Below are 22227 nucleotides of genomic sequence, written 5' to 3'. Positions count from 1 at the left end.
CCTCACTCTTCATTGCTTTCTTCACCATTTAAACAGCCCACACTGCTAGCTGAGTGGCAAAGATGGCTGTCCCCTGGAGGGTAGAGTCGGAATTCAGGCTGTGGGAATCATTCTGACCCCTGCTGAAGCTTAGCAAAGCTATGTTGCCTGTAGATGCCACCTACTCTGTGAGGTGATTTCCACAGAGTTTGCCTGCTCCAAGAGAGTAACAAATGTCACTGACTCCAGAGGAGTAGAAGGAAGGCACACACACTCCCAGTATCGCTCCAGGCCCTGAACCTCTGATGAATTGGGCTTAGTATGTTACATACTGTGCTAACAGCATTTTGCTAATTAGGAGACAGTAAGAAACAAAATTCCTAGCAGTCTGGATTGTTTCCCTTGGTGGTGTGGTGTTCGTGGAGAATATCATAGTGGTGATGGCTAGACTGGTTTGGTAGAGATTCTAATGTTTGATATGCTGGTATGATTGTGATGGAAGAGATGGAGGTGGGTGTTGATGGAGGTGTGCTAATAATGGTGATGATGACAGGGGTTGGTGACAACAGTGGTATGGTGGTAGATACTATTGGCATGGTTAGGGTATAACGTAGTGGTGGGTAGTGAAGAAGGTATGTAATTGTGGTAGTAAAGAAGGTGTGTAATAGTGGTGGGGTTGATGGTGACAGTTGCAATGCTGAAGGCAACAGTGATAGTGGTGATAATAATGGCAGCAGTGGAAACAGAAGTGGTGGTGGCAAGGGGACTGTTATGACAGTGGCTAGATAGTGAAGATAACAGAGTGGTGATGGTAGAAGTGATGGGGTGGTAATGACAATTTAGAGACAAAAGTGTTCGTGATGGTATTATCTACAGACCTTCCCCATTGTATGGCCAAGTGAACTGTGATTTTCCTTTAGGACTTCTCCCCTGAACTCCTGTCCATCATGTAGTCATGAGCAAGGCTTGCACCCTAAAGCAACTCAAACAGACCATCTCCATGGAATGTGAATGTGAGCAGACAGAGCTAGGCAGGGTGTGGCTGGGGTGTTCATGTAGGTATAACACCAAGACCTAGTTCTTGGTGTCCAAAGTTCAGGTTGTGTCCCTGTTTGCATCTTTTCCTGGCCTCTAGGAACCAGTTGCCTTCTAATAAGGCCTGCAGTTGCTGGTCTTCTTTCAAAGTCAATTATTGAGAAGGAACCTGGCAGCCCCTGTATCATTACTAGTAAATAACAGTCTATCTGTGATTCATAGTATGAAACATCTAGAACCAATTTTGTACACCCAAACTCAGCTGAGTCTTAACCATATTTCCAGGTCCCTTAGCCAAGAAATGGTAGAATCTGTCCAGACTCCTGCCTGCTGAGGCAGGAGGATCACTTGAGCCCACCAGTTCAAGACCAGCCTGGGAAACAAAAAGACCCTATCTATTAACACCCGAACCCTCTAAGAGCCAGTTCCTCAGACAGTCCTCAACATTCATCAGAGCACTGGGCAGCCAACCCAGACAGGATACCAACTGACTGGCACTCCAGGGGTGGATGTTGAAACACCTGGTGTCACAAGAAGTTCATATGCTCAACGTCTTCTGAAAAAGAAGGCTTAAGGGACAGAGAACCTGAAAAAAAAAAAAACGCCCACCAATCTGACTCGCCACACTCTCCCAACACATGGCATAAAGGTTTCTATAAAGTCCTCACTGAGGGCCTGATGAATCAATGAAGAACCAAAATACCTGGGAATGACCACATCCTGAACACTGGGTGTTCTGCATGCTGAGTAAGGGATCTGGCCTGCCTGGGATTATGATCTCCTCCAGGCTCTGGCTATGTTGAGAACTATCGGACTACAGCCTGAATGTGCCCAGGTGTGCCAGCCCCCTTCTTGGGCTGCATTCAGTTCACTGATGTTTCTCTAGGGAAGCTTTCTGTTTTCATTTGCAATTTGGGAAGGCCTCATTTACAACTCACCTTTCGGTCTGAGAATTATAAAGGACCCTGAAAGACTTAATTAATTAAACCACTGAGTTCTTTGGAGAGATTTGCATCTTTGACAGTGGAGCAGAGCCTGGTCTCCAGGGAAGCAAGCCTAAGTCCTAAACCATGTTACAAAGGATGTATATCATCACAGACGTTTGAACTGTAGATCTCCACTGTGGGACATCAGAGAATCAAGTGACTCGAAGGATGAAATAGAAATCCCAGTTTGAGTATCATCTATGCTGCCCTGCTTTACAGCATTAACCTCCCCGTGTGCTATCCCAGCACCCAGGAACACACACTCACATGGCGAATCTGTGTGTTATTAGTGGGGATCTTGTGGATACATTTCAACACCTCCCATGTGATCTTTGCCAGTATGAGATTGATAGTAGCAGTTCCAGTTTAAGAGATAAGAAGTCTCTGGAAATCTACAATCTTTACCACTAACAAAATATTTAGTTTTCCCTACTGAAGAACATCTCAATGGCCATTGCACAGAATCCAGTCATGGTAACATTGTCAGGAGACTGGGGGAGGGTCTCATAAAGAGCCAGAGAAACAAATTGTGGCTTGCCCAAGCATGGTGGTACACATTTGCAACCTCAACACTCACTGGCGGGGGCAGGGGGATCAAAAGTGAGACTCTGTCTCAAAACAAAAATACAAAAAAAACTTGAAGTTCATACAAGTCAAAGAAGGAAAAACTTGAGTATCAAAAAGAATAATAGCCACACTATAATAAAATACATCAGAAATACAAAGACATGCTGGGCAGTGATGGTGCACACCTTTAATTCCAGCACTTGGGAGGCAGAGGAAGACTCATCCATGGAGTGAGTTTGAGGCTACCAGGGATACACAGAGAAACCCTGTCTTTAAAAAGACAGAAAAAAAATACAAAGACATATTTATTCATAATGATACTAAAAGACAGCCCTGATAACTAAAGGACACTAGCACCAAGTCATCCTTTTAAAAGCTAATTAGTGGAGGCATCAAAGTATTTATCTTGACCTTGCTCCACCAGATATTTGGGTCATTGCATGAATTTTTGAAGGAATTTTTTTTCTTTACAATAAAAGTCCACATGATCAATACAAAAGAATGAAGGATCTAGAAAATTGCCATTTCTTATCTCATAGTATAAAAATAATGTAGATGTGCTTGCTTTGGCAGCACATATACTAAAACTGGAACAAAACAGAGAAGATTAACATGGGTCCTGAGCAAGGATGACATGCAATCCCTGCAAAGTTCTGTATTTTAAACCAGCACATTGCTCAAACCTTATTAACAAAGCTTCTGTTTGCAGAGACGGCAATTAACACAAAGACCCACAATGGTCAATATGCAGACTATGAGACTTTAGAGTGCCTAGCCCTAAACGGGGTGCTCATGTCATGCCCATTCCCCCACAGATGAGGAGTCCATGCAGAAGAGGGGCCAGAAAGGTTGCAAGAGTCAGAGGTAGTGTATGCTTCAGGAAAGCACTGTTTTCTAGAAACAGCAGGGCAGACACGCACTTAGGAACTCACAGCAACTAGACAACATGCACAAGACCTGCATGGATTCATCAAGAGGGACAAATCCCAGCCCAGAGGAGCAGTGTGGGCACAAAGTCCACCTCCCCCAGCGGAGGAGCTATTAGATATTGACTGCTGCTCAAAGAAGAGAAATTAGTTTTCTATACCTGGTCTATCAACCACATTCCAGGGGCCTCACAAGCAGGAATGGTCAGTCTATACAAATTGGACTTTTTAAAAGGAGAGGAAAGAGAGAACAAACATAAAGTTGGATGAGTAGGGAGGTGGGAAAGGATATGGGAGGGGTTGGAAGGTCAGGGTCTGATCAGAAAACACTCTCAAAGAATTAATTAAAAACATTATTAAAACAATGTACATAATAATTATTAAGACTGTTGATCACTCACAGAAAAAGTTAAAGCACCTGTAATATTCACAACACAATAGGGAATGTTCCTCAGGAAAATGAAGTACGAGTCTTAACTAGCCTTTGTCCTTCCACAGGAGATGAGATAGACAAACATGAATTAAAATGCATGGCGAATGTACAAAATGCCTCAAGCCACCCAATCTCTTCAATTCAGATTCATGTGGGAGAGAGAAAAGAACTTGCTATATATTGAAAGTGTTAAAGAACATATGAATTAATTAGTTTGAAACCAGATTTAAGCAAACTACTGTGAACATGCATTTTCAGACAGAAAAACTTGAACAAACAGAACTAGATGACAATGAGGTACATCATCTAACAAGTTTAGTAATATCATCACATAGTTAAGTCTGCTATAGAAAGAATTCACGTTTTAGAATTTTAACTATTAATTGTAAGGGTTTGTTGCTGTTGGTGTTGCATGTATGACATGTATGTGGTGCATGTGTACGTGGTGCATGCGTGGAGGTCAGAGGACAGCTTCGGGAGGTGTTTCACTACTTTCATCTCTATGTGCATCCCAGGGATCAAATGGAGTTTGTCACTGCTTTGTGGCAAGAGCTTTAACTGCTGAGACACCTTGTTGCCTGGAGAAAGTTTTCTGAGATAAGCCTAGGCTGATTAGTGGACCTCCTACCCCAGTCTGCAGAGTACTGAGATTACAAGTTTGCAACCCTGTGCTTGGGAAAAATTGTAAGTGTAATAATTGTTTTATTTTATTTAAACCAGTTTAATGATTAGAAACACGTTTAGAGGATTTGTTGGGCAAATTGGGCAAAGCCTGCAGTTTGCTGTAAAATATTATGGTGACAAAAACAAGGAGGAAAAGGAAGCTTAATGAAGCTGTTAGAAATGATCTCTGCATTTCTCCACCTTTGAAAATGAAGGCTGTTTCATATAAAAGCCCTCATAAAACACCCCCCAAATGAAGCAGTTTAAACAAACAAGGGATTTATTTTCTAGATTTTCTTGTGCAACAGAAACGTAGCACTGGTGTCCTGAGGCTGGCTGCTGCTCTGTAGCAGGACTAAGCACCATCAGCTACCTCTGCCCTTCTGAGCTGGCAACTTTCATTTCCTACTTGTATGCAGAAGGTAATGGCATGAAAGGTGCCACCCCAGGGTGCATGGACAAAGTATTCTCACACATTGTAGTTCCTCAAATATCATAGCCCTAGAAATTTCAGATGACTGCTGGAGTCTCAGTAAAGAGAGGCTAGAAACTGTTGGGCTTTTAAGATACACAGGTGGCCATACCATATTAGTTTTCTTACTGCTTTGATGAAACTCTTGACCTAAGCAATGTAAGGAAGGGTTTATCTGGTTTGACAGTTCAAGGGGCCATCCAAGTATTGTGAAATATTTGTATACTATGTGAAGATGTTTGCTTTGATTGGTGTAATAAAAAGCTGAACAGTCAGTAGCTAGGCAGGAGGTATAAATGGGACTTCCGAGCAGAAAGAGAACTCTGGGGAGAAGAAAGGCAGAGTCGCCAGGCAGACTGGAGGAAGTATAGAGATTAGTTGTTGTTATTTGTGAGCTGATGGCCCGAAGTAAATTCAAACCACATCCAAGATGGTGGGGATGACATGGCAGCAGCGTGATAGAGCCAGGAACATTGTGTCTATAGTGAGAAAGCAGAACGCAGTAAATGCAGTGTTTAGCTCACTCTCTCCTTTTGAAACATTCCACATACAGAATGAGTCTTCCTTCTTTTATTAACTAACCTAGAAAATTTCTCATAGATATTTGTCGCTAAGGCAATTCTAGGTCCCATCAAGTTGGCATTAACTTTCACAATGCCAAAGAGAGCTGGCAGTCTCTATGACAATCATACATATTAGATTGATCCCTGTGCAACTTCTGCTGTATGCTGATTCTGATCAAAAGGAGATCCACAAGGATTAACCCGATATTGACGATGAAGGGGGAAAAGTAATAAAATAGCTGACAAGTATGAATGCCAGCACCATCGATCAAACATGAAATCAGATTTACCTTTGAAAGTCAGAACATCAAAAAGAAAGCAGAGGTAGGAGTGGAGCCAAGCAACATGCCTAGGTCTCTGAGAATCTCAGAAGTAGGGCCTGTCCATCCAGTCAGTCTTTCCTAGACCACAGGCTTTACCACTTAAGGACATGGCACCAGGTACAGGTCTCTGGCTGACAACAGACAATGGCTCAGAGCATGTCCTAAAAGGAAGCTGTGAACTACTGACAAACTCACATGGTAATGGCACTGCCCCCAAGAGGATGTGCCACACTGCCCATAAATGGAAAATCTGAACTGATTTACAGTGACAAATACCAGATAACAGATGGGTGGGAGGCAGGAGCTTGAGGATCTCAGTAGGAGAGTAGAAGGTCCTTTGTGTTGCTTTCGGTCACAATAATGAATACCTGAGATAATCAACTTACAAGGAAAGGGTTATTTGGGATTCCAGATTTGGAGGTCCATGGTTGGATGGCTAGGTTGTTTTGGAGGGTGTTATGGCAGAACAAACCACTCAGTTCTTCCCAAGCCTGGAAGCAAAAAGAGGAGGAAGAGACTAGGTCCCACAGCCTCCTTCAAGGACATATCCCCCAAAACCCACTCCCTCCATTAGGTCCTACCTGTTAAAGATTCCTCTCAGTAGTTCCACCACGGAACCAAACCTTTCACGGATCAAACACAGGGGACATCCAGATCCTTGATATGAATGCATATACATTTCCTTCCTGGAGAGAACCTGGCCTCTTGGTCACTAATATGCTGCAGGCATCTGCTGGGAAAGGCTGTTATATTTTTAGGAACAATTTCAACTTTTAAGGCCCTCTGACTACTAGTCTTGATTTTCTTTTATGGGTTTGACTAAGCAGGCCCCGTTTTGTATGACTGTGAGAGCAGGACCTGTTAGCTGCCCCTCCATCCTGAGCATCAGCAGATCACTACATCAACCTGATGCTCATCCACACCACCACTTGGTCCTACAGTTTGTCTAAGAGCTCCTTCTACAGGTGGCCTGGGCCTGACCACTCGGTAGAGACTTATCAAAAAGCAGAATCTGTTGCTGTGACATGTGATCTTGTAAGCAGCAGGGTGGGTGGAGTGTCCAACCATCTCCCTAGACAGGCATTGTACATTATATTCAAGATGCTTGGGGAAGACAAATGTTACCTTAGAAACAGTCTTTGAAAACTAGTATGGGAGTTCATACCTGTAATCCCAGCAACTGAGAGCCTGAGACAGGAGGATTAGCATGAGTTCAAGACCAACTTGGAATCCAGACTGAGATCCTGTTGCAAACAATAAGCCTGCGCGCACGTGTGTACGCACTCATGCACACACACACAAACCCTTAAATTTTATCCTGACTGTTCTTCACACCTGAGACTATATTTTGTTTAAATACCAAACACAAAACAATTAGAAGATAAAGTGAACATCTAGAGGTCTATTTTCATTTTAAGATAAATATTTGTCTGTTTACCTTGGAAGAGATCCACATACTCTTCCATCTTCCTTGCGGGACAAGTGTGCTAATTTTGTTTACCTTTTGTTTGCTAACACAGAATAATCACATGCACATGCAGGATGTCCTCAGCCCATTTTCCTTTTTGCAGTCTAGGAGGCTAGGAACTGAGGTTCACTTGGCTCACAGCTATGGAGGCATCTTCCCAAGTGAGGGTTTCAGGTTGTACTGTCACATTGTGCCAAATATGCCCATTTCTTTCTTTTTGTAACTTTATCATTACAATGCCTCAGCCTCAAAATCTCACCTAATATTGCCTACCTCCCACAGGCCCCACCTCCAAATACCATCACTATAAGAATCTGAGGATGTTCCTAATCCTTAAACTTTTGGGAGATACATTCAAACCATATCACTATTGTCAGTTTTGCATGTTTTAAACTTCATGTAAGTGGAATCATATTATTCTAGAATCCCTCATTCTCATGCTCCTGACATATGGCTCTTACAGCAGCTCCCAGCTTTGTAAAGCCTCCAAATCACAGGTTGGTGCATTGTTTAAACTCTTCGCACTGTCCTCTTCCCTCCTTGCTAGTCTTTCTGCTCAGATGCTTCCAACTCACTACAGAGAACCCTGTGGCTACCAGCATGCCAGCATGACCACTCTGCTGCCTCCGCCTAGCAACTCCCTCTTCCATGGCTCTATTCACACTACACACCAATATGTCCCACCCTACCACATATAAACACATACACACACACACACATATATATGTGTTCTGTTTGCTGAGATGCAAATAACGGCTGGTTTTCAGAAAGATGGTAGCAAGCAGTCTTGCCTAGACTCAGGTCTGAACACAGGAGCTGAGTTGAGTTTTTCCTCCCCTGAAGAATATTAGCACCTCAGCTCCAGTGAACAGTTCAAGAAAAACCAATTCCAGTTCCACCCCCAAGAAGGTATTCTTGCAGCTTCTTTGTATGTGTAGGTCCTAGTAATATACTACAGCTAACAGCCTAGCCCTGTTTTGAGAAACTGTGGGCCAGCACAATAATGCCATCTTTCCACTGTTAGAGGTATGCAGCAATTGCCACCCACATGTCTGCATGTAGAGATATGATATGACTACATGAATGTTGAATTCTCAAGTCTACAGGCAATAAGTCCAAAACCACTTTCATTCTCTGCCCTTCAATGAAGTCTGTACCGACCGCACACTTCCTACCACAAGAACTAACAAGATTAGATTTACCTCCACACAAGGCCATGAAAAATTTTCTTGATTAGGTAAATTAACACGGGGAGACCTACCCTAATGTGGGTAGCACCTTCCAGCAGTAGCCCAAATATAAATAAATCCAATGGAAAAGTTGTTGTGCTGTTGTCTGCTTGCCGACTTGTCCTGCTTGTGAGTTCATCCGTCCGACTGCTACCAAGATTCTTTAGCCTTCCGATGTGGACTGAAGACCAGTAGCTCTCCAGGAATCCTCCAGCAACACACTGGGACTGCTGAGGCATCCAGAGTTGAATACTTACCAGGCTTCCAGTGTGAAGACAGCCCCTACTAGTTTACTCAGACCATATCATGTAAGCTATTCTAATGAATCTCTTTTTGATATATATTCATTCTCTTGGTACTGTTCCTACAGGGAATACACAATTAAATACCTATTTTGAGAAACAAATTCTAACACACTACAATTCAATATACTAATATACACTGAGGACTAGTAGAAAATATTATGTTTTCCTAAATTAACCCATTATATTTCTCTAAAAAGAAAGAGGAAAAGCCACCTGGGTAAGTAATATAAAAACCGTGCAATTCCTGACCTACAAGTCTTGAATCTGGGCCGAGAGAGATATTTCAAGCAGCACTTGTTATGGAAAGTGTACATACTGAATATTCAGAACCACGGCAGGAACACCCAGGACTCAGCGTGGGGATCACTTTTACGTTTTCCTCACTGTGCTTTTATATATTTACTGTTGCCAAAAATGTAATAACCCACAGTCAGTCATGCAATTATAGTCACATCTCAGTTTCAGAATCTGACCTCTGTGACATCCTTCAGACATGGACCACTTAAAATCAGAATCTGGGGATATTTTTCTTTTCAAAATCATCTCCAAGACACAGAGTATACTCACCTTTTACCTGTCCTCATTGGGTAGAACACTTGTGGAATGAGTTAGTTAAACCCATTACAAAAAGTACTTTCCACATAGAAAAGCCATACCTTGTGTGGAGTATGTCACAGGATCACAAAAGCAAATGTGCATGTGTAACATCAGACAAGGAACATGAGAACATCCCTACATTATCCTAATGGGCAATGTCAAGTCAGCAAGTTCGGGTTCAGTTCCTCATGTTATGGTAACACAACCTTTCCCTGCAACCCTCACAACTTGAACAGAAAGTTCTTTCACATAGCCTTTGACTCCGAGTGCCAGTGCTTCTGTGAGCCTCATGGAAGGTTCCTGACAGAACACACAGAAGCAAGACAGTGGAGAACCATTCCTGGGAATGAAAGGGGCTGCAGAAATCCTCTCTGGGGTACCATGAAATGCAGTTCTCTTAGCATAAAGCAACCCAACTAAGCACTGACTAGGCTTCTTCATCAGACACCCAAGTGAGAGAACAGTAAGAGGGAGCCCCACTCATCTCCCAGACGTGAACTCTGGAACTGACAGGTAGTGATTAGGGGCAGAGCGCCTGAGTGAACGGAGGTCAGCAGATGAAATGCTGTGCCCTTCACAGAGTGCTTCTCCCTCTGAATGTGCCCTCAGGCTGACTGCTTCTCACAAATGACTGAAGGACAGGGTAGCATGAGGAACTATCTCTGGTACCCAAAGCCCAGGCAAACAGGATAAAGCCATCTTTTTTAAAGGTATAAATCCACTTAAAGAAAGTATCTACTTTAAGAGAAAGAAACCATAAAATACAATTGTACATCTCAACATCCCAAGGAAAGCCACCACCACACTGAAATCTGGCAGAGGGGAATGGAGAGGTAGCCGGCTTCTTCCTGGTCCAGGACAGGTGGCAGCACAAGCTACTCAGAAATCAGCAGTGAAGTTGAGGAAAGACATCCAGAATGTCCAAGAAATGCACCAACTGGCCCATAAAATAGAAATTAAAACTAGATAATGCACCATTTCTCACTCATCTCCAAAATGTCGAGAATATACCATAGGGTTGGCAAGGTTGAGGGAAAAGACATTCTCACATGGTGCTGATGGTTAGACAAAACTACATACCAGGCCGGGAGTAGGAGGTGTGTGTGTGTTGGGGGGGGGGAGGGGATTAGCAACTAAATACCACTAGAAATCCATTTGCCATACTGCCTACCTAGAACCCCAGCACTCAGGATGAGGCAGTATTGTAAGTTCAAGGCCAGCCTGAACTACTCAGGAAGGGAAGGGAAAAAGGAGAAGGGATGAAGGAGGGAGGGAAAAGAAAACAAGAGAGAGGAAGAACTCTTTCAGAAACCACCAACTACAAGACCAAAAACGCAGAGAGGAATGTCCACAGTCCTCCTGCTAGGACAAGTGACAGTCTCCAGAGCACAGGGGTGGCCACAAGGTACACACAGGGACTCCGTTCTGTTGGAAAGCACTTCCCAGATACAAGGAGCTGAAGCTAAAGCAAGGAGTGTGTCTGGTGTGCTCCGCTTATTTAAGGCAGGGAACTCTAGAACAATCTAGATTTGCTTATTTTTTTTAATAGAATAAGCAAAAAGCTTGGAGAATATTCTTAAAATATACTGGTTTTGAAAATCCGATTTATTCACTATGCAAATATAACTATAGGGAGAGACAGAAATTTAAAACAATGACCACAAATTGGTGGTTAAAAGACAAAGCCTGTGTGTCAGAAGCAAAATACTAAAAACTAAAAAAATAAAATAAAATAAAACAAGGCTGAGATATGTTGTGAGGCCAGAACTACAGTGGACCTGAAGTTGTTTTCCATGATCTCTTCAGTGGCTGGCATGGAACCGCCATATCACTGCAAGACAAGTGGGCATCTGCAGCTAGCTGGGCCCAACAAGCAAACACGAACGCTTAGACCTCTGACAGGATTGCAAGGGCACTACTGAGATCAGGCCGTGTGCCTTGCCCCAAGTTATTCCACGCCGTGTGAAACAGTATTTTTTCAGATTAGCCTGTCCTTTGTTATTCCACTTTACAAGCAGCATTTAACTCCAACTTGAGAGTAGATGCAGAAGTGGGATGTGCACATAAGCACCTTCCATCTGGCATCATACCACCCACAAGACACATACTGATTAATTTACCTAGCCTGCTTTAGTTACTTTTCTATTGTTCTGACAAAACACTATGACCACAGAAACTTATGAAACAAAAGTGTTTAATTGGGCTTATGTTTCAGGGGATTAGAATCCATGATGTCACAGAATAGCCATGTTAGCAGAAACAGCTGGGAGCTCACATCTTGATCTACAACTAGGAGCCAGAAATGGATAACTGGGAATGGCTTGGGCTTTTAAACCTCAAAGCCTGCTCCCAGTAAAACACCCCTCCAAACAGTTCCACTAACTCAGGATCAAATATTCAAACCTATGAGCCTAGGGGGCAATTCTCAATCAAGCTACCAAAAATAACACTTAACAAAGTAGACTGGGAGCACATGAGCACATGGGAGCACTAGACACACCAGGAAAGCTAAGCCTGAGAACTGATTGCGCACACCAAAGGAAACGGATGGCAATAACCCCACCAGCCTGCACACCAGGGACCAACAGAGAATGCCCAACTATCTCAGGGGCTGGCTCAGTCCTTACCGCTAATGAAGCCTATTTGAACTGCCATCCAACCATCTGTCTGTCTGTCTAGACCTGTACAGGATCATCTCAGTGTCTGTCCTTACAGTTTAATAAAGATGGGCAGATACTCACATGGAGTCACTAACATGAGACAGAAAGAGACCAGAGTCATGTAGTTCTGGGAGGTGGGAGCCTGGGAGCAGCAAGATTAGGTTCCAGAATTGGAAAGGAGTCAGAGACTAACAATTTCAGAAACTCCCAGAGCAAAGATACTCTACGAGTAATGGTGAGACAGACCCAAACCAGTCTGTGAAGAAGTCAGATAACTTAGCAAGACATAAAGTGTCATTGTGTACAAAAAAACAGATCAGATGTCAGAGTAGCCAATTCTCCAGCAAAGATTCAAGAATGGTGAGGTGTGCAACAGCAAACATCAGGCAGTATAAAGCCAAGGCACTGGAGTCACTACCCACACCCAGAAAAGTGTGCCGGGTAATGTAAGCCAAATCTAGAGTAGCCAGCCCATAACCAGCAGCATGCATTGGGCAGTATAAGCCAAATGAGTCACTGCTCCACACCCAGCAGGATGCAGTATACACCCAGTCAGCAGTATGCTGAAGTATAATCAAAGCCACAGGCAGTCACCCCGTATCTAGCAGCAGCAAGCATCCGCCAGCATAACCATGGCAATGTTATTTGGAGGATGTGAAGTAACTGAGAGGAGTAACAAATTTTGCAATCAGTGTGAAAGCAGTCTTGGGAACATAGTATCCAGGTCTCCTGGATTCTACATTCCTTACCATGCAGTATCTGAGGGGCAAGTGGCACAATGCCTGGGTCTACATGGATAACTGGATTCTTGCTGTTGGACAAAGTGGGAAGCATGTGTCCAGGTTTCCATTAACCTTGTTCCTACAAAGAAACTTTTCCTGGTAAAATAAAACACTACAGTTGCTTCAGATGTTAAAAGCAATATTAAAATTTATTTTTTATTCCTATATACTTGTTTTTTAAAGCATGCGTCTGTATACCATGTATGTGTAGTTCCAGAATACCCTGGAACTGGAGTTACATGTGGCTAAGAGATACCCACTGCGAGTTCAAAAAAGCAAACTCAGGTCTTCTGAAAGAACAAGTGTTCTTAACTGCTAAGCCATTTAATAACAGTAAATTGACTGGAACACATAAAGGATGAGTCAAATTTCCCTTAAAAGTTCAATGAGAGAAAAAAATATACCCTCTATGCTACTTTAAAGTGTAATGCAAACATTTCTTGAGCCATTGGTGATTTCTTCAAGCATTAGCAATGGGACAATCTGAGGAAAATACAAGCTGAAAATGAGAGCCTGAAAATTACGTGGCACGAAGCAGACCTCTAAGCAGGAAGTCACAGTGATATTTGTATTAACACTTCATTTCTATCTTTCCAAGAATAGAAGAAATGTTGAAAATTTCATTTATTCCAAATCTTTAATCTAACTATTACAGGCACAGAACGTACTCAAATCTAGGATGTTCTCCAACAGATAAGCAACAGCATTAACTAAATTGTGTTTCAAAGTGCCTAGAGATTTTCTTAGATTATCAAATGCTTAGTGGCCACAAATTTAACAACTTGCATTAGTTAACACCAAATAAAATTACTCTGCCACAAGTCCACCTACTTTTTTTTGCTTATTTTTTTTAATGTGTTTTTTTCATATGCATAAGAGAAAACATCTGCATAAGGTTTATTTGGGATATATATATATATATATCCCCATTTTTAAGGTTATGTTATAGTTGATATACTAAAAAAAAAAAAGAAACTAGTAACCAACTTCTTCAGCTCAGTTAAATGCCATGTCTTTTATTATTTTAAAAAGTCCTTGAAAGTATTAAAACCTGAAGAGGAATAAAAGGAGGACAAACAAAAACAAGGAGAGGAAAAGTCTTAAGCAGTGTGGTGGGATCATCAATGGCTTCTCATTTATTTGGCCACTGGCAAGTGTAAAAATATTATAACTTGTTCAGTTGTCTGTGGTCTTTTGTGTGTCTGCATTCCATTCAGATAAGGCTGTCTTCTTGTGGTAGTTCCTGTCTCAGTAATCTCAAAGCCAACTTCCTGGAGAATCATGTTGTCAAAAATGCCACGTTTCTCACAGATGTTTAGGACATGGTTTAACACTGGTTTCTATTCCTAGTCATCAGTAAGTTGAAAGACATGCTACGTCACGATGCAAAGTCTTCTTATTCTGCAGATCGTCTCCCAGCAGCACACCACACTTATGCTTTATCATTAAAACAGTAAGTTTTGTTAGTTGGCCAACTTATGCATATCCTTGCTGAATTTGTCACAAGTTGACTAGAAGGCAAACTGGTTCAATTTCTGCCAACAGTCTAATAATGTATGGTGTCACAGTTCTCAGCTTGATCTGGCTATCTCATCTTTACCACCTGCTGAGGCCATCCACCATCACCAATGCAGTAATCCCTGAGCTCCCTATGCTGAGTTCAGGCCACTCAACCCTGTTTGCCAGAGTCTTTGCTGAGGCAAGTGTGTTGAGGGGTGACAGAGGCTATAGAAGCCTAGTATTGTCCTGAGGTAGAGGATCCTTCTACCACAGTGTTGGTGCCATTGCTTCTCCACATGTGCTCAAGGGACCACTTGCTAGCATTTTTAAATGAATGATACAAAACTGTTGTCACTGCCTACTCGTGGTTGCCATATTATACAAATGTCAATTTAAAACCAGATCCTTCTTCTCTTTCACATCGTTAACCCATTATTTGTTGTTGTTCTTGTGTTTGGAAACAGGGTTTCTCTGTATAGCCTTGGCTGTCCTGGAACTCACTGTGTAGATCAGGCTGGCCCCAAACTCAGAGATCCTTCTGCTTCTGCAGGCAACCTCTCCAGGTGCTGGAATTAAGAGAGTGCATAACCACTGTCCAGCTATTAACCCATTATTTATATGGGCCTTGGACAAGCATTTAACTCTTGAGTTCTCTGCTTAGTCTTCTATAATCATCAATATAGGAAAAGACCAGTGTCTCTGCCATAGACATGCGGAGGAAAAGCAGGGCGAATTGAGCATTGAGCAACATTCTACTGTGGTCTTAAGATATGACAATCATTTCTAGGTAGCAACCCATTCCTGGCACAGGCCTTCCTCAATTCACTTTCCACTTTCGCAGGCGTTTTTGAACCTTATTTCTGCTCTATCCCCGATTACGTATAGTACACAGCAACACTCAAACGAGAAGTCTTCTCTGATCTGATAATGACCTTTAATGGAGTAGGACTGCTGGCACCTCACGAGTGCAACAGAGTAGACACTTCATATCAATGCTGTATATTTGTGTATTTATTACAACTGTACAACACATGGCAGTGAAGTAAAATGTCTTGGCAAAGTGATTCTTTTCAGCATTTGAGCAAAGGTTCTGTGTGGGCTAATGGTAGCCCTGCTGAAAGTTCAAAGAGAAATCTGTTCCAGCGAAAATTTATAACAAATAATAAATAGTAGGTAAGTTATAGGCCACCGAACTCAAGAGCTGGCCAAGGCCACAGTTTCCATACGAGCTGCCAGTCTTTCTCCCACACGTCTTTACCACTCTCCTTGACTGGCAGCTGATTAAAGGCACAGCGTGTGGAGTAGAGCACCAGTGCTCTACTGGCTTTCGTCTTTGGGTAACTACAGACTCAGGACTCCAGGCTTAGCCTGACAAAAGAAGAAAAAGCAAGAAAGATATACACACATTTCACTTTCATGAGTCTATTTCTACACATCCAAAGATGGTGGTTTTGTCATGAATTTAGAAACTCTCCCAAAGTTCTTATTGATGATTCGTACAAGAACCTGAAACAAGAAGAAAGACACAGATTCAGTTCCCTCAAACAAGCAGAGTTAAGAAATGGTATGTGAGCAGACACACTTGAAAACAGCCTGTGATCTATAAGCCTCTGACCTACACAGCAGAACACAGTCCCAGCCAAGCCTCAGCACCTAAGGCAGAGCCCACATCCTGGGGCCCTGGTAACAGTGTCCGAACATAGGCTCACCTGGCGGCATCCAGCTGGAGAAAGAATACTTTTATTAGTACTACTCTTTTCTGAACTCTACTCCCTCATTAAATCAAGTACACAGAAGCACAATGTGGCTTGTCTTACACAGCATTCAGTCCTGACTCTTCACTGCATATGAGAAAACAAGGAAAACAAAAACCATCCACCCATACCACTGTACTCTGCTACTATGGCCATCCCTTCTACCTCCGCTTTCCTGAGGCAGGTCTGCCTAAATACCCAGGCCTAGTGGGAGGAACACGGAAGCAGCCTCTCCCTTCCTTTCAGGGTGTCTACACAAGAACCATGGCTGGACCACTCCAATATAAATCACTGCAGCAACACTGCAGATTTAAACACATCCACCATCTGGAAAGTACAAGGTTCTGTTCCGTTCCCCTTTCTCCCTATCAGCTAATACTCCTGCTCGGCCCTGTCACATGTTTAGTCAGTCTGCCCCCAAACGTCCTCTCCCAAGATGATCCTCAAACTACTCCCAAAAGTTCCGCAGACAAAGAAACACTCTGTGACCGTTCTCTTGTGGCCAGCACTGCAAGTGAGAAAACTGATGGCCAGTGTCCCCTGCTTGGTGTACTGACCACATGTCTAGAGTCTAACAGGGGAAGACTGACATTTTAGATTTCGGAAAGTAACATTAACAGAAATAAGCAAGAATCTCTTCAAACATCTCTTTAACCAAATGTGTCCAGCACGCATCAGCTGTCACTGACAGTCACTACTAATGGAACATACATTTCGGCATTGGCTATCACAACCCCAGCAGCCTCTATAGTAACAGCAAAAACCTAGAAAAGATTTAATATTTTCTCCTTTGCCATAGACTCAGGTATTTTATCTAGTCACATGTGTATTTAAGTAAACCTCCTGCAGAACCCCATGTCAGGAAGTCTTTGGAATCACCTCTTTCTTTGGCTTTGAAGGTTTCTTCAATTCCTAACACTGTGAGTGTTGACTCCTTTGCAGTGTCTGGGGAACACCTATCTGCCTGAACTGCTCTTCCCAACCAAGGTAACTTTTTTCAAAGACTCACATTACCATCTACCTGTTTATTCACCATGTTCCTGAGTTCCAGGCTCTGGCTGTCCCCTGAGAGGGTACCCACATATCATCAACCTACCTCGGGTAAATACCTCATGGGGTCAGAACAGAGGGTGCAAGGATATCACACAGGAGCAGAGGGTACCTGCTCTGCCTTGTGAATACCAGAAGTAGCCCAAAGCTCTCTTTAACTTCAAGGTGGAAAAAGTGTCAACCCATATCAGCCCTTTAGGAGTTGGGACCTTTCTGCAGCTCACCTCAACAGTCTAGCACTGCTGACTCAGAGTCCCCTGCTCCACTCCAGACCTCCAGGGGAGACACAATGCCAGCTCAGGAGCTAGGGCTAAGACAGAGGGAAAGTAGTGCATGTTACCACCCCCATCTCAATTAAAAGTATCACTGCCTGCTAAGTGGGAGGTAGAAGAGTTAGGCTATCTTCACAGCAGTGTGGCCCCTTCCTTCTCTATCGCCTTCAACAGCTCAGATGCTCAGATGCCAGGCTGCACAGGGCAGTCTGCCTCACAGACAGCCCTGGCATAACTGCTCCAATGCTACCTACAGAGACCACTGAACCTACAACTAGTTCACTGTGTTCCCTGAGCAAAGCAGGAATACACGAGCCATCATATAACGGCAATTAAAGGGACAAAGTAGAGAGGACATACGATCTCAACAAGGCAAGGAAAGTGGCAAAACCTCAGACAAAGAGACTTGTGAGTCTTGGGTCTAAATGTACATGTCATTAAACAAGTGACCCAGAGAGAATGTGACACCTCAGCTCTTGAGCATAAGCAGGGAGGACATATAGTCCTTCCGTCCCTGCAACACCACATGCCAGGAACATGGGACATGAGGACAGAAGAATAATGTCAGAATTATTAAAAAGTAGGAGTACTTGTGAGTGAATTGCTTTCAATTATCTGCACAAGTCCACTCAAAGCTGACAACAGGAACACTCCTAAGCAGGCTATAAAAGCATCCTGCTGCAGAATCACCCTTTAAAAGGACTACTAAAATTCCAGAGAGGAACAAATGAATTAATGCCTACTTATCAATACTGATCAGTAAACCCTCCTAGACTCTTACAGCAAGGGCACTGGTAGCCCACATACAGTGTACTCAATTTTGGCAAGTTCTTGTATGCCATGGGATTACAGCCCATCAACTCACTAGTAAACATCTGTGATAGAACACAGACCTCAACATATTTCCATAACCTTGAATTACAAACACATTCTTCTTCATACTGATGATGAAAGTAATAAATACAAAATGCTTGGTATTTCATTGCAACAGTGTGTTAGTAAATGTTAGTGTTTCTTAAGGTTTTCATGCTTTATGCCCAACTCAGCATATGCTAAAGCAAGGGAAGCAATTAAAGTAAATAGGAGCAACTTTATTCTGAATCCAACAGGCTAGCCAACAAAACACCAGAAGTACTGGAGAGAAAACTGAGCCCCACCAAGCACGGGCATCTTCTCCTTAAAGAGAATGCTCTCCACTGGCAGTTGGTTCAGTAGAGAGGATAGCTGATGACAGAAAATTGTAGAAGCCATGGAGATGAACACAATGCATGTGTTTATGTTCAGGTCCTTTGATGAGGTAAGCGTGAGTAGAAGTAAAGGGCACTAACAAGAAGGGCTTCCCTTTCATCTTCAGAATGGTCTGCACCACTCACCAAACAAGATTCTAGCAAAAACACGCTGACATATGCTGGGACTGTTGGCTGCATTCCGTGGAAACTACAATGCTAGCTTGTAGTCCCAATATCTGTCGGTCAATACAACTGGAATACTTTCCGAAATGCAATGGTTATCTTGTCATCTCTGCAGCAGGTTACAGGCCATCGAAGTTCCCAGAACTGAGCTGACTTTCTTCCTAAAGTGTGCAGTAGCAAAGTCCAACTGCACTAAACACCTTAGTAAATAGTCAACAGTTTAAAAGTATTTCCTTCACAACCTTCAAACTGACTCACACACTCGAGTGCTCTTATTGGGGTTGAATTGTCAGAGGAAGGAAACTTTTCCAGGAGACTCTGTCCATTCCTCTACTGAGCCACAGATAGGCTCAGGGCTCTAGCTTAGCACCATGGTTAGTGTTGGGCCAGCAGAAAAGGCCCTCTAGATCCCAGCCTGGGGCTCTACAGCCCCTAGAGTTGGGCTGCTCTGTTTTCTTGTAATCCTTTAACTTTTCAGAGTTTTTTTTCTCATTAGTGAATAATCCTCTATTCCAATTCCATTAAAAATTCTTAACTTTATCCAGGCAGTGGTGCCACACGCCTTTAGTCCCAGCACATGAGAGGCAGAGGCAGGCAGGCCTCGGTGAAGTTTGAGGCTAGCCTGGTCTACACAGTGAGTTCCAAGACAGGCAGAACTATTGCTGTCTTGAAAAACAACAATAAGACTTAACAAAATCTTAACTTTGAGTTTTCTGTTCCAACTTGCATGTGGTTTCTTTCATTTAAACAAGATAAACAGAGCAGCATAGTAAAGCAATAGTTGTGGTGATCTGACATAAAGCCAGTCTTAAATACAATTTACTATGAAATCACAATTATAAGAGATTTTCACTCAAATAAAGAGCTAGTCTATGTTCATGGATACGAAGATTCAATAGTGCCAAGATTACATTCTTTCCCAACTCTGTCAGATTTAGTCCAATCTTGATAAAAAACCACAGTGAATTATGTGATGCTGACAAAATTACTAATGCTTATATGTAGAAACAAAGATCAAATGTCAAAGAAATATCAAGGTCGAAGATAAATGTTACACAATTTAAAGAATTACTATAAAACTAAAACAACTAAAACACTGTGGTGCCCACACGTGCAACTATCCCCCACCGCATCTGCATCCACCAGAGCCTTGACCCAGACTGCCTGCAGAAAAATGACTGTCCGGGTTCCCAGTCGGAGGGCTCTGTTCTCTAGGCCCTAGCCCTGGGAGGCACATCCCAGGCCCCACCAAACCTCAAACACTCTGGAACAGCATGCCCACATGCACAACCATTCCCCCACCTCATCTGTGACCACAGGAGTCTTGGCCCTGACTACACCTGGGGGAGAACCAGAACATATCAGCGTCTGATATTAGAGTCTAAAGGCATGGACCTGCCTGTACCTGGAAGAAGAGCAACCACCTAAGCCACAGACCCCACCTGCACCCCCTGGAGGAAGAGATGGAAGATGGCAGTGTAGAAACATGTTCAACATAAAAATATGGCAGCATCAGAACCTAGGGGTCCTACAACAGAAGACCTGAACATCCTAACCTAGAAGAAGACAATCACCTTTAATACAACTTTATAAAAATAACAGAGAAGAGGAAATGAAAAATTCCTCTAAAGAAATAGAGAAAAAGGGGCTGGAGAGATGGCTCAGTGGTTAAGAGCATTGCCTGCTCTTCCAAACGTCCTGAGTTCAATTCCCAGCAATCACATGGTGGCTTACAACCATCTGTAAAGAGGTCTGGCGCCCTCTTCTGGCCTTCAGGCATACAGACAGAATATTGTATACATAATAAATAAATATTAAAAAAAAAGAAATAGAGGAAAAGACAATAAAACTTGCAAGAAATCAATAAATCTCTTAAAGAAAGCCAAAAAAACAAAAAAAAAACAAACAGGTGAAGCAAACAGCTCAAACAGTTCAAAACTTGAAAACAGAAATAGAGTCAATTAAAAAAACCACAAACTGAGGGAATTCTGGAAAATGAAAATCTGGGTAAAAGAACAGCAACTACAGATGCAGGCATAATCAACACAATATAAGAAATAAAAGAGAGAATCTCAGGCATTGAAGATATGATAAAGGAAATAGATTCGTCAGTCAAAGAAAATGTTAAGTCCAACAAATCATTAACACAAAAAACATCCAGGAATTCTGGGACACCATGAAAAGACCAAACCTAAGAATAGTAGGGATAGAAGAAGAAGAACTACAGCTCAAAGGCACAGAAAATATATTCAAAAAATTAGGAAGGAAAACTTGCCCAACCTAAGAAGGATATCCCTATGAAGGTACAAAAGGCTTACAGAACATCAAAGAGACTAAACCAGAAAAAGAAAAGACCCTTTACTATATAGTAATCAAAACATTAAACATACAGAATAAAGAAAAAATATTAAGAGCTGCAAAGAAAAAATGCCAATGAACATATGAAGGTAGACGTATCAGAATTACACCTGACTTCTCAGTGGAAACTCTGAAAACCAGAAAGTCCTAGATATAGATGTGGTGCAGAAAAAGAGACCACAGATACAAGCCCAGACTACTATACTATACCGAGCAAAGCTTTCAATCACCAAAGACAGAGAAAACAAGATATTCCATGACAAAACCAAATTTAAACAATACCTATCCACAGACTCAGCCTTACAGAAAATACTAGAAGGAAAACTCCACTAAAACACAGGTAACAGGTAAGCTCACACCAGGAAACACGCAAATACTATCAGAAAAATAATAGGAATAAACAATCACTGGTTGTCAATATCTCTTAATATCAATGGACTCAAGTCACCTATAGAAAGACACAGGTTGACAGAATGGATACGAAAACAGGATCCATCATTCTGTTACATACAAGAAACACGCCCAACCTCAAAGAAGACATTACCTCAGAGTAAAGGATTAGGAAAAGATTTCCAATCAAATGGCCCTAAGAAACAAGTAGGTGTAGCTATCCTGGTATCTAAAACACATCACAGGAAAAATCCATCTAGATGCAGTCTCAATTCTGAATATCTATGCCCCAAACACAAGAGCACCCACATTTGTATAAGAAACATTACTAAAGCTTAAATCACACATCAAACCCCACACACTTACAGTAGAGAACTTCAACACCTCACTCTCCCCAACAGAAAAGTCTATTACACAAAAACCTAACAGAGAAATAAGAGAACTAATAGATGTCATGACTCAAATGGACTTAATAGACATCTACAGAACATTTCACCCAAACA

General features: G+C 42.4%; 1 protein-coding gene and 1 non-coding gene across 3 annotated transcripts in view; one reads left to right on the top strand and one right to left on the bottom strand.

Annotated features, from left to right (window-relative positions):
• The first annotated feature begins 3124 nt into the window (after positions 1–3124).
• On the top strand, positions 3125–3230 carry LOC113457039. The gene has a single exon (XR_003377698.1). It is a non-coding gene; the product is annotated as a U6 spliceosomal RNA (small nuclear RNA).
• Positions 3231–13892: 10662 nt separating this feature from the next.
• Ncapg2 (non-SMC condensin II complex subunit G2) overlaps positions 13893–22227 on the bottom strand; it is a 61767-nt gene continuing 53432 nt past the window's right edge. For both annotated transcript variants that reach the window (XM_026782275.1, XM_013346961.2), the window contains one exon: positions 13893–15994. In XM_026782275.1, the coding sequence (XP_026638076.1) occupies positions 15943–15994 (52 nt within the window). In that variant the 3' untranslated portion in view covers positions 13893–15942. The remainder of the gene's footprint in view (positions 15995–22227) is intronic.

The sequence above is a fragment of the Microtus ochrogaster genome, chromosome 1, assembly GCF_000317375.1.
Source record: "Microtus ochrogaster isolate Prairie Vole_2 chromosome 1, MicOch1.0, whole genome shotgun sequence".
Classification (NCBI taxonomy): domain Eukaryota; kingdom Metazoa; phylum Chordata; class Mammalia; order Rodentia; family Cricetidae; genus Microtus; species Microtus ochrogaster.
The sequence above is the reverse complement of the archived record's forward strand: the minus strand, read 5'-3'. Positions and strand labels throughout refer to the sequence as shown.